This window comes from Stegodyphus dumicola, chromosome 7, assembly GCF_044657685.1.
Source record: "Stegodyphus dumicola isolate Sdum_Otavi_A_Nest chromosome 7, ASM4465768v1".
NCBI classification, from domain to species: Eukaryota; Metazoa; Arthropoda; class Arachnida; order Araneae; family Eresidae; genus Stegodyphus; species Stegodyphus dumicola.
The window spans coordinates 49,940,709-49,954,359 of NC_140774.1; the positions used below are offsets into that span (position 1 = coordinate 49,940,709).

The window sequence follows — 13,651 nt, forward strand, 5'->3', positions numbered from 1 at the left end:
ATTTCAGAGTCCTAAGCATATGAAAAGAAAACATTTTTAAATAACATTTCATTCTGAACGGAATTAAAAATTAATTAATTTTTCACAGAACAGTTTTCTCAGAACGGTTTAATTTGAATGAAATATTTTCACAAGTTTTACTTAATTAGATTAGAAAAAAATTTAAGGTAATTCGATTTTATTCGGTTAAGGATTACAAAAATTAATATCAAAGTTTATTGTATTATCAATATTAAAATTATGCATTATTTCTTTTCTATATATAAAGCTTCTTCCTAAAATACTTTCTCCAATGCGACATGATTTTTTAGCTTCTGAGGAATCTTTTAAATCGAAAAATCGAAGTCAATTTACAATTAATGCTCTATTCGATCCATTTCAAATTAGAGCACATTTTATTTTAATAGCGAGATACGTTAAATAGTACTTAACTTTCTCTGAATATTTTTGAAATGGAATAAAAAAAGAATTTTTCTTAAATATTATTTAAATCCTGTAACTGAGTTGTTATAAAATGTAAGGGAAATAATTCTTTTAATTATACTTATGAGATTTTTTACCCTTAATTTCAACAATACATATTCTAAAACTCCTCCTTATTACTTTCTTAAGTATGCAAATCATAGAATTTGCTTTACAATACCTTTTAACAGATTGCTTTCCAGTACGAACAATCAGTAAGAAGACCATTCATGATCGGACCTCCTTTGGCAGGATAGACAAATATTTTCACTTCCGTCGATTACCCTATTTTCAAATTCTTACTAAGCTGTATTGATGATGTGACACGTTCACATGGTCACATCATCTTGACCGCACATGGTAGTCCCGGCGAATTCGCAAATGTAACCGTCTTCTATTCCACACATTTGTGTAAAATTGTACATAATTTTACACAAATATGTGGTTACAGATCAAGGAAAAGTTAACTTATCGGCATATGTATTCAGTTTGACGAAGATTGCAGCATTTGGTGGTAATTTTATTTTTTAATTAACCCAAATAAGTAAAACGTGTAAAGCCAAAGTGATTATTTTTATGTCATATAAAAATAAAACGATAAATTTAAAATGAGCAACTATAAAGCCTCTCCTCTAAAAATTTTTAAAAAGTACATGTCACATTAATATGTGGATGACAAAAAAATTTTATTTAAAAAATGTTGGCGTTTGGAACATAAAATAAAAGTAGCGAATACTCTATCAAGAATATCGAAAGAAGTATACAATTTTAAAGGCATCCTAAGGTACTTTTCATTCTTTAAGCCTAGCATTTTCGCTAAAATGTATATCTTTGTAGTTCAACAGCTTAAAATTTTATGAAACAAATTCATAATCAAAATCGCTGTTGTTAGTTATCGAAAAATAACCAAGATGTGATTTTTGCGCAAATGTCACTAAACTATACAAATTGCTATTATCCATCACACAAGAAATGTTTTCTTTATGCGGAAATGTCCCGTTTTTCGATTTGTATGGAACTGCCGTGTGTCGAAATACTATCGAAGCGCTGTCAAGACAGCTTCTGAGTATGGGACCGAAGCTTCGAAGCAGTGCTTCACTCTTAGTGCCGAACTGGCCACTCCTTCCTTTCTTATTTGAATTTAGATTCCGTGAAAAGGTAAACACGAGTGCCTCGCGGCGCGCCTTTTTACTCTTCATGGCGCCCCAGGGCGCCGCGGTGCACACTTTGGGAGCCCCTGAAGTATAATCCTATAAAATGCCAACTGACAACTCTGTAGAAATTGGCTATTTTTGAAATCACGTGGAAGATAAGGACCTTACATCTCCTGAAATGGAAATAAACTGCGTGGGCTATAAATGCTGTAGTAGCCTAGCGTGTAAATACGATTAAGCATTTACTTCTCTTCAGGAGACTTAAAAAATGTGCAGTGCCGTAGTCGGGATTTGAACTCCGGACATTTCGATTGCTAGTTTGACGTGTTTTCCAGTTACATCACGAAGGTGCATGGCAAGGAGGAAGAAAATACATTGCTTTGTCCTCCAGCCAAAAACGAACTTTCCTCCACCATCTTTTAGTTCAGGCGCCACAGTAGAGGACATTAGACATTTTCTTTTAGAGCAGGAGATGTGAAAATTGTACCTTGCCCCATCGAGATCGAACTCCGGGCATTCGGGCTGCTAGTCGGGCGTGCTATCCACGAAGGGAAGCGGTAAAGAGGATGAAAACACCTTACAAGTGTAGTTTTAGCATAACTGCCCAAAAATGTGTAGTTTGATTATTGTTTAATTTGAGCCAAACAAATAAAGACTGGCTATCTTTTTAAAGAAATACTTTTCTCATGCAAAATTTTATAAGAAAAACTCCGTTCTGTATAGGACATATTATTGTAATATACAGAAAACGAAAAAATAGAAATGTGACAGAAAAGTATGAAGATATCTTGCAGCTTCCCATTCTTCAGTTATTGAAACCGAATGAAACTGAGAATAACAAAAACTGAAAAATTCTGTTATAGACCTTGGAGTTCGAGGACTAAAATTAGAGTTTGGGAGTCTGAAGCAAGTTAGTTGCTATAGCCTAAAGTTAGAGGAGTGGGAGACGAAGAAGAAAATAAGTAAACCGAAGTAAATAAGTAAAAATTTGGCTTTTTAACATACAACATTCATTTTGTAGTAATAGAACTAATTCTAGTATCAAATATTTTAATTAAATAAAATATAAATAAAAAAAAACCTACCTGATTCAATGACATACGATGATATCTGTTGCATGACTTCCGGAACGGCACTGTCGAGAATAACCGAAGACAGCATACCGTCTGTCATTTTGTCCACCATGTTATAAGCTCGAAGAGTAGCATTCATTATCCTGCAACAGATGGCGCTGAATAAGTTCTAAAAATCTCATTCAATTTTTCTGTACAAAAACAAAACTATGTATGTATCAAATAATAGCAAATTTCAATGATTCCTTTTAGTTGCAAAAGAAATGAATTATGCATTTATGGAATAAAAAACATTCATCGCCTAGTGTTTCAAAAATTGCTTTGTACTGTGCTTTTCAAAAATAAAACTTTTTACAGTTTTAATTGTATAATCTTTGATGAAATGTAATGCAACATGGGGGTGGGACTAAAACGATTTTGTATTTAGGTATGAAATATGTAGTGTTATAAGCATATTTTTTGTACCAGTGCTCCAGACGTTATAATAAACTCAATGGCATTTATCATATATTACATGTTCTTACGTCGATCGTAAGTATTATTGAAACGTAAGTGAATCCATACCAAGGTACGTAATGTATGGCGTTTGAAATGTCTTACATACCAAGGTACGTAATGTATGGCGTTTGAAATACATTACAACAAAAGCGCGACGTTTCTTAATTTTCAGTTCGATGCATTTTTATTTATATTAATTCACTATACTTTTAAAATGAAATAATAATTTAAGTTTGTTACAAGGGTGTTTATTTTAGTGTTTTTAATCAAAAACAGATTGAATAAATTTGGAAACTAAATTAATAATCTTATTGTTTGTCGAATAACAACACTGTCAGAACTAGCTGTTTTCAAAGCTGCATGAATGTTAAGTAACAGATCTTACATCCTCCGCCCCCTACAATAGAACACTATCAGATAATATGAATGATAAATATGTGATACCACAATGTAACGGTGAAACTTTGGGCAGACTCTATTAAAGACATATCTAATATCAGAAGATTGACCCCAATAATGCATACCTCCTCTTTCATTATTTTTGTTTATTAAGCAGTTGGTATATAAGTCTGACATTTGTTTCAGTCAAAAATAATGGTAATTTCAGATCGGTTGAGTTTATTATTAAAATAGATTATAATATATGCTAGTGTGAAACCCCGAAATCTGGAGAATGTCGACTTTCACCGGGGAATGTCAACATTCACATAGTCGCTTGGTGTATGTCCAAAATATTTTCTAAATACTCTTATTTCTGACTTACACCGGCAACTGTCGACATTCACCATGTACTGATGGTGAATGTTGAACACATAAGAATATTGTATTTTCTTATCCATAATTCAGTCGCGAAAAAACGCACTTGAGATTTAAAATAAGAATATAAGAACTTAAAACATACAGTACATTCAAAATGAGAAAGGAAAATAATAGAAGTTAAAAACTTACTAAATTATGTGATTCAAATCTTATTTATTGCAACAACTTAAACTATTATGACACTTTGAATTGCACAAGAGGCCCTTGCTTTTACAACTGCATTTATTTGTGGAACACTTCCTTTTGTAATGACAGCGTGTACATATACTCCTCTCTTTTCGACCTACTCCAGAGCATATCTGTGATTGTCGACATGCATCGGTGAGGGTCCGAATGTACAAGAATGTAATGCAATATTCGATCTTTCGCCGACGTATTTTGTGAATGTTGACATTCTCCGGTGAAACTCGACTTTCTCCAATTTCGGTCTTTCACGGTAACATATACATGAGATATAACAATTTTACAGACAACCGCAAGACAGACGCCTTGCAAGACATAACTCATATAAATTTTATTTACTGTTATTTAGTTGCGTTTTCTTTATTTTTATTGTCTCGCCTGAGTATTCAAGTACTACAGGTTTCGAGACCATCCGATAAGCACAGAATTTAAATAATCAAAAGTTTAAATACTTAATATAAAACTGACTTGTTTTGGAAAATCTTGCGTTTTTCCATCGCCTCAAATGCTGCTGACAGTCCAGCTGTCTCATAGTGGTCCAACAAATCTAAATCAAGAACAAATTTCGCTATACGCTTGATCTCGGAAATATCAGCCAGTGTCTCCCAGAATCGTTGGGCAATATTTATCACGTCGAAACTTTGCATAGAGTTAGGTGAGGAAGCCTTGATGGTCTGGTTCAAATTCCTCACGACTTTCTTGGCAAATGACTCTTTGCTCATAGAGCATAACTCATGGTAAAGAGCAATTTCTTTATCTCGTGAGATGAAACTTTGCAAATGGGATGGTAGTTTGCTGGATGTATAATTGCAAAATACATGAAACATTCTATTTGTGACGATGTAGAGCAAAACGCTGGGATCCTGCGCTTTCGTGTAGATATTTATTCCCATTTTTTGCCATTTTGTTGGTGGCGGCAAAGCTGACAGGTCGGCTTTCCGTACCGCTGCTAACTCTTCCAGCAGATCTATGATATCGAGAAGATTCTCTTGCATATCTTCCCATGTTACTTCATCTGTGTTTCCAGCCTAAAAAATAAATGTAATTAAAGTTAAAACCTTACACAAAAAATAAAAGTTACTCATAATTAAGCAAATATGTAATAGATGACTATAAAAACATATGATATTAATCAAAATAATGTCGCAAAATTTTTATAAAAGCGATCAGTTGGACAGACTGTAAATTAAATGTGTTTAAATTTATAGCAATTAGACAGGACATTAAAATAAAATTAAACCTAAACAGATTGTCATAATCAATAGATGAAGATGACCTAGAATAGACATCTCCTGGTGTGACACAGCGCAGTGAATTGACATAAATTATTAAATTAATTAAACGGAATGATTTCGATGACCACCAACGCATTAATCATTGATTACGTAAATGGTTTTATTTTTAAATGCTAATTTTTTTCCAACCAGTGTAAACTAAAACGTTAAAGAAATCTGGTAAAATGAATGTTATCTGAAGAGGTTTCTTGGATTCGCAACATTCGCAACAATAACATTAGCATGCAAGAGTTTTATCTCGAGTCAGTTTTATCACGAAAGTAATTTATCACAAACTTTAAACAACGAATAGTTCTAAAAGAGTTTCCTTTGGGGCTTATAAAATGTACACTGTAAGAAATGTCGACCAACAGGAATAGTGGTTAATGACTCTGATTATTGTACTGTAAAAGGGTGGTAGCAAGGTTAAACAGAAGGGCTAGTTAATTCTTTTGTGCGACTCCATCGCGGTGGGAGAGCCTCGGACCCGTTTACCCTGGGCGCTCTCCTTCCAAGTTTGGGGCGGAACTAAGCTAAGTCGTACCAAAGATATTTTTTGGTCGTACTGTCACTTGTATGGTGTTCAAGCCTCTAGCCAACGACAGGCGCTATCTTGACTCCTTGCCACCATGAATTTCGGGCTTGCTCTGATGTCAGATAAGCGAGTTTAGTCACAGCAACATTTTCAGAAGTAAAATGAGGTAAAAAGTTTTTTCATAAAATGAACTTCGATCTGAAACTTACAAAGTAATTAATGAACTAAAGAAAAAATAATTTAGCCACAATTTCATAATAGCAAGAGTTTAAACAATTCTCTTTATAAAATTCCTTTATAATTTTATATCGCGAATATTAAAATCGTGAGGAGCACTTGAGTAATTTTCAAAGATAATGGCTTATACATTTCATAATGCAATTCAATTAATCGATTTCTTTATTTAGAAGTGCACGCTGCTTTTATGATACGTAATATAAAATTATAGAATAATTTTATTAAAAGAATTATTGAATCTCTCGTTTCCATGAAACTGTGAGATAAATTATTTTCTCCTTCTAGTTCATTATTTATATTATTTTGCGAGTTTTAAAACAAAGCTGATTTTATAAAAATATTTTTAACCTTATTTTATTTCATCTTATTAGTCTCAAAGGCACACTGTCAGTTAAATTATTGAATGGACAAATCATTTTTGAACAATAAAAAATCTCTCTTTTACTCCCAACAACTCTGTTATATCAAATAACCTATAAAATTGAGCAATTTTCAAAAATTCGAATAGAATTTTGAAGAAAATCGCTTTGCCCCATTGCATTGCCTCCGACAAATAGTGTGTGTATAAAATTTGAACTCATTAGCTTATCACAAATTAGGTCAATAATCAATGCCAAAATTCTGATGAACATCATGAGTCAAACATATATGATGTTTGACTCATGATATCATAACGTAAAATTAAATAAAAACGTACAACAAAATGCACTTGTGATTTAAAGGAAACGACGTTTTATTTATTTATTTTACTTACCTCGAATACTATTTCTTGTATATCTGGATCTTGGAAGATTTCTTCAAAGATATCATAGTAACTATGACGACAAAGTGCTCCACTAAGTTTCCTAAATCCTGCTTGGTCTAACGTAGGGTTATATAAATATCGACTCAGAGAAGAGTTGCACACAGCTGCCATGATCACAGAAATGTTTTTCTCGTTTGCTGACACTAAATTCAAAAGCTGTAAGAAAAAATTTCAAATACTTAAATATTTGAAATGTTATTCGAACCCTTCTACACTAAATCTTACATATTATTGTAAAAAAGAATTCAAAAATCAAATGACCAAGCTAGTGATATAATTCATAAATATTCTTATAAAACTATGCTAAAAATGTGCAATTTGGATAATTTTACAGTCTAACACCCCAAAGTACAATTTGTCATAAAAATGTAAAAAAATAAAAACTATTAGATGTATAAAATAAAAGCAATTATTTTGGTACCCTTCTTAAATAAGAATAATTTCTATAGTTGTCAAACCATGAAACTACTAATAACTTTGAATAAAATTAAAACTCAAATCAGAAAAAATTCCAACTGTAAAAGCTCCTGTATTTTTTCCTACATCTGATCCTGGAATGTAAAATAGTCTAAACCAGGAGTGAGCAAATACGTTTAACCACGGGTCAGTCAATTTAGTAAAGTCAATTTTAGAGCTCCATGAGGTCAGAGCCGTGACGATTTTTTGTGGTGCCCAATTGTTTTCAGGACGCGACAATTTAATTTATATATATGGATACATAGCGTAAACTTTTGCTAAATATACAAAACTGGGGGATCATATAAAAATGGACTTTGTATATTAAAAAAATTATTGAAATTTAGAAAATACTTAATAACTTAACTTAATTTATATGCATATAGTTCACGGTTGCGAATATAAAAGCAGCACAAGCATTTGTATAGACACGGTATATAAAAATGATCGTCATGAATGGTGGGACAAATGAAGAAAAAAGTATCAGATGAGATCTAGAAATGCTGCCATTATCTTTGTGCCTAGATAACATAAAGATAAGTTGGCCTTTAATTTTTATACGCGTTTGTGTGTGATTATGACAAAGCCTCGCGGTCTATCTGCCTAAGGAAAGGGATGCCTTCGTGGAGAACTTTCTAAGGGAAACTGGCTCGTATATACGTTACACATAAGGAAAACCACGAAAACACCCATGCAACCAGCCCGTTCGCGAGATTCGAATTTTTATACGCATAGACCAGGAAAATTTGTTTCAATAAAAAGCAGTTGCTCAATCTCTGTTCAAGCAACAACAACAAAAAGGTGCATTCATAAAGGGGCAAAAATATCTTTGGATAAAGTATGAAGTTGAATCAAATGCTTGGCGAATTCAATATAAGGGGAACTTGCGATGTCGGGAGCGAAATTTGGACTTGCAGGTTTTGGGTAAAAAAAAAGCATCCCAGTATATGAAAGGTGTCCGCCGATAACATCGCGGAGAAAACAACGCAAGGCAAAAACGTCGTGCTACAAAACATCGTGGGAGAAAACATCGTGGTACAAAACAACGTCATCGAAAATAAAGCGGTTCAAAAACTTCGCAGTTTAAAAACACCGTCATCGAAAATATCGTGGCAAAAAATAAAGTGTTTACAAATCATCGCATGACTATAACATCGCAGACATGCTTTTTTCAGGTTTTAATAACTGTAAATGGATATTCCCATAATGATTTGTGAGCGCAAGATGTGAAGAAGGATAATTTTTACTTTCACATTTTTTTATTAATTAATAAATTTTTGCTTAAAAAAGTAAGAAGGAAACTTAAGCATAGAAAATTAAATGCAACTTATAGATTATACTTTTAATGAAAAATTACCAGTAAAAACTTTATAAAAAATTATTTATTAATGGTATTTTTTAGTTAACTATGTCGGTTTAAAATTCTATTAAGTGCTATAAGTTGCATTTTCTCAGCAAAAATTTATGTTTATAAAAAAGTGTGAAAGTAAAAATTATCCTTCTTCACATCTTGCGCTCACAAATCATAATGGGAATATCCATTTACAGTTATTAAAACCTGAAGAAAGCATGTCTGCCATGTCATCGTCATGCGATGATTTGTAGACACTTTATTTTTTACCACGGTATTTTCGACGACGATATTTTTAAAAAGTTTTTGAACCGCTTTATTTTCGACGACGATGTTTTGTACCACGATGTTTTAGAACTGCGATGTTTTCTCTTTGTGATGTTTTCTCCCCCGATGTTTTGTAGCACGACGTTTTAGCCTTGCGTTGTTTTCTCCGCGACGTTTTCGTCAGCGATGTTTTTGCCGCGATGTTTTCGGCTGTAACCATATGAAATTATTTACTAAAGTCGTTTATGTGGCAAAATTAACAAACTAGGACTAAAATTAAGCAAATTATCATCATGACAAGTTGCTCTGACAGAACACTTTTATTCCTCCATTTATGCCAATATTTAAAAAAAAATTTAAAAAAATGAAATCAGAATATACTCTCTACTTCTTTACAAACAAGAGAAATGCCTAAATGAAGTAAATTTTCTTTTTGATCTGAAAAAAGAAATTCTAATTTCTTTAAGCAATTACTTGCATTTGACACTACGTGCCTAGAAGATGAGCTTTCAGTCAGAAGTTTTCTTCTACAGTTCGCATTTCTAACACAGGTTATTGAAAGAAACTCACCTTTATCAAATTAAGAGAAACGTACAGTTGATATTCGACCTTATTGAATATATGAATGGGTTTGGACTAAAATGGAGTTTTTTGTGTTCGTCATAGTGTCGTCGAAAATATAACTCCATTACTCAATCATCCGTCACTTAATTAATCGACAAAATCAAAAATTATGTACTCGTTAATTTATATCTATCTGCCAAATAATTGTATCTTACACCTTTGAAAATTGTTAAACTGAGACAAATTTTACATTTCTATATTAAGAAAGCGCCTCCTACAACGGACTGGTTCTACCAAAACTAAAAATACAAACTTAATTCAATAAATTCATTATAAATCGTTGTAAAAATTTTCAGGTTGTCTCCAAAGAAGTTGGATTTTGAGTTAGTAAAGAGACAGTATTTAAAAGAAAGAGGGCAGAATTAGAACGTGTTCCGTGTATTGAAAGCCACGTTTGCTAATTTATTCTTTTGAGAACAGTATATCTACGGCATTGCGTTATTCTCGCTATTAGACTTGACACTCCAATATTTGATCTGAGCCATCTTGCGTGTTTTGTGTCTGTGTAGCCCTTCAGCTAACTTAAGTCAATTTGAATTTCGTTTTCTTCTGATTTAAGCCACACATGCTGGCTGTTTCTGTAGGCGCGAGCAGTGTCTTCTGTTAAACTTTTTATCTGAGTTAAATAAAAGGGTTTTTTAAACCTTTCGTACGTTTCTGTCGCAATTTCAAAGACACAGTGATAAGTCACATACGTCTCGAGAGTGCTTCCCTATTTCAATGCTACTAAAGAAGACGAAACTCTATAAAAATAATGATCATATTACTCTAAATACAATTTCCTCTTAATAAATATTCCTGCATAAGTTGCCAACACTGTGGCTTCTGAAAAATATCTTAACATAATTTTAGTTTATCCTTTTTATGCCCGAGTTTTATACATCAGTTCAAAATATAAATCAATTTTTAAAATTTTTTTTATCGGTCAAATTTTATAGATGCATAATTCCAAGAAAAAAAAAAAGAATTAATGTTACTTCTCCAGGTGCCAAAACAGTCCACAAAAAAGTTGAAGTCACTTCCGGCAATAAAGGAAGAAGATTACTCGCTAATTCTTGAGTCAACGGCGAATCAGGGAATACATTTTGTATCTGTACTACAGATGCTAAAAAGAGAACAAATAATAAATAATAAACATACATGATCGAAATTATTCCTTTTAAATGTGTGAAACTGAACACCAACCCTTTGCAGTTCTTAACATATAGATGAAACTCTGAAAGGAGTTAAAGTGCTTTTCCAAAATTTTTGGACTTTTATATAAAGTCCATTATTAACAAAATACGTGCATTTATTAACAACTATGCATTTATTAACAAAATACGCTTTCAGATGCTGCTATTGAGAGAAACAGTATTTTTAGCTTATCTTCCACGCAAAGTTGCGAAGATCCAGATCTCGCAGTTCTGCCAAATACACAGGATAATTAATTAAAATTTAATCAGTTTATAACTCGTTAATAAATTACTCGCTCCTTATAACATAAGTCTTTATTTTTAATTTTAATTCTTTATCTAACTAATAATTAGAAATACATTTTACTTAAAATATCTAAAAGGTTTCGAACGATCGTCGAAAAGGGTTTGTTAAAGTTTTTTTACGCTCTCGCAGTCTACTTAATCTTCTGTTGCACTCACTCTTGCTGACCCCTGCTTTTGCCTTTTTAGCCTCATTATTAAGCATCATTTTCATCGCACTTACGCCATATACAGTTCAACAGCAAATTCACAAAATGTTTATTTAATTTAATAAAATTTTTAATTCTGATGCAGTGTTAAGTGTTGGCGTATATTTTTCCCTCTTTTCTCAGTTTCTCGGATAAGTTTTTAGTTTTCTAAGTAAGATGGCTAGATAAAAATGTTTTTTAGTCTTTTTATTATTAACATGAGTTAACTTTATTTATTAACTATCTTAACTATCTATCTTCGTATTTACGCCACATAAAATTCAATTCAATAGTAAAATCACCAGATATTTAAAAACAGCATGTCTTTAGGATTTTTGATAGACACTCTCGCGCTCTGGTGATAAAAACGTTTTATTCCTTATAGTGTTGCCACTGCTTGCTTTGAGATCTTTGAGTTTGTTAATCAAAAATACATTAAGGTTTACAAAATATAAAATAGGTAACAAAACCAATTCTTTAAATTTAAAATTCTGGCTTCCAAGTGCCCGTGTTTGGGTGGAGGGCTACGTTGAAATACCTAGAGCCTTCAAATAGGCTTTAGGTACCATCGTTTCTTTACATTGCGAAAATCATTCATACAGTCATGCAGATTCTTCATCACCTTATTTCTTCAAAAATAATACAGGGTGATAATGACTGGTGGCAACAAGTGATACGCCATTTATAGTGATTCAACGCAAAATCCTATTTTCCAGACTAACAGTGCATTTGGGCTAACGCCTCTTTTGAGCTAATAATGTATACAAATAATTTTTGTCGATATTTGTGGTCTGTAGTGTTGTTTCTAAATCCATATATAATGTACATTAGTACAGAATCATTTAGAGGTTTTGTACTGTAGCTATTTGATGCAATTTTAATTGCATAATTAAGAATAAATTGATCCTTTATAATCATTAATATCATTTCTGTAACCAACAACAGATTTTTTGAGTATAGTACATTGCGTGCCTTGCCACGGAAGTTTGGGTTCGCCTCCTGACATTAAAGATTAAGCAAAAGTTTTCAGATTTCAAAAAACTTATTACATTACATTATCCAAATTACATTTTGGAGTAATTAACTCATATCTTTCTATAGCTCCAAATTACATTTTGGAGCTATAGAAACATAGCTGAGCTAATTACTAAACATTTATGCAGAATTTTAAAAAGTTGCATTTTCAATATTCATTGTTGACAGATGAAAAAGAAAAACTTACTTTCATTGTACATCGCAGCATCTGACACTCTGTTTTTTAACAGACTGATAAGGGAATTTGCCACGTGTAAGGCAGGTCTTAGAGTGTGCTCTTCTCCTCCAAATGATTCTAGCAGACGAACTCCAGAAACAACGCTGCAATGAAACTCAAAATTAATTGGAATAAACCCGTTTGAGAGAAAGAAAAATTTCTCATTTAAAAAAAATACTTAATTTCTCTAGAAATGAGAAACTTTTCAAAAAATATTCTAAAAAATACGAAATTACACATACACTCGCGAAAGTGAAAATTGCTTCATAGAAAAATTTCACGGGCGAGCGAGCGAGATGATTAAGTTTCTGGAAGTTATCTTGGCAAATATCAGTTAAGTTCATTCGTAATAAAAGATCTTACAGAATCTTTAAATATCAGCTTCTTAAATAAATATGGGCTCAGAATGAAATCAGTGACAAATTTGCTACAAACTCACATAATCAGAATGTATGGCTTTTTACACACCACATCGCAGACGCCTCAAATACGGAAGTTCTGGGCATTTATTGCTCCTGATAGTGTAAATTATGTGTACTGAGTTCGTAAAGTGATCCAGAGTCACATTTTATTACTAATCATTCTCGCGAGAAATCGGTAGCAAAACTTGCAAGCTTTTCGAATTTTGTGTTTCACCTCTTACACCATGTGAAATTTGCGCCATACCAGAGTAAAATAGATCACAATATCTTTCGAAGCAAAAAAGAGAAATCTTTCCACTACTTGAAAATTGAGAACAAGAAATTTTATCAACCGCAAAAACATCCTTTCCTTAACACCATCTTACGGGATGGACGACCATTCCCTTCCTAGAGTCACACTCAAATCATGAGTTCTTTTCTGTGTCCTCGCCATCTTTCTTGGTACATGCATTATTTTGCAGTCCTAAGACTTTCTTACAGTGAAGATGAGGCACTACTACCGTGTTCAAAATAGTTTGAGCAGAGCTCATTATTTCTTCTCTGATGGCATGCTAGTTCAAACAGAATATTCAT

At 32.6% G+C, this 13,651-nt stretch overlaps 1 protein-coding gene across 1 annotated transcript in view; it reads right to left on the reverse strand.

Annotated features, from left to right (window-relative positions):
• Window positions 1–13,651, reverse strand: part of LOC118197423 (uncharacterized) — a 235,726-nt gene that overhangs the window by 141,523 nt on the left and 80,552 nt on the right. The window contains exons 23-27 of the mRNA XM_085820180.1: window positions 12,627–12,760; window positions 10,716–10,843; window positions 6,990–7,196; window positions 4,658–5,217; window positions 2,702–2,832 (exon numbers count right to left, since the gene is read on the reverse strand). Of these exons, the coding sequence (XP_085676306.1) occupies window positions 2,702–2,832; window positions 4,658–5,217; window positions 6,990–7,196; window positions 10,716–10,843; window positions 12,627–12,760 (1,160 nt within the window). The remainder of the gene's footprint in view (window positions 1–2,701; window positions 2,833–4,657; window positions 5,218–6,989; window positions 7,197–10,715; window positions 10,844–12,626; window positions 12,761–13,651) is intronic.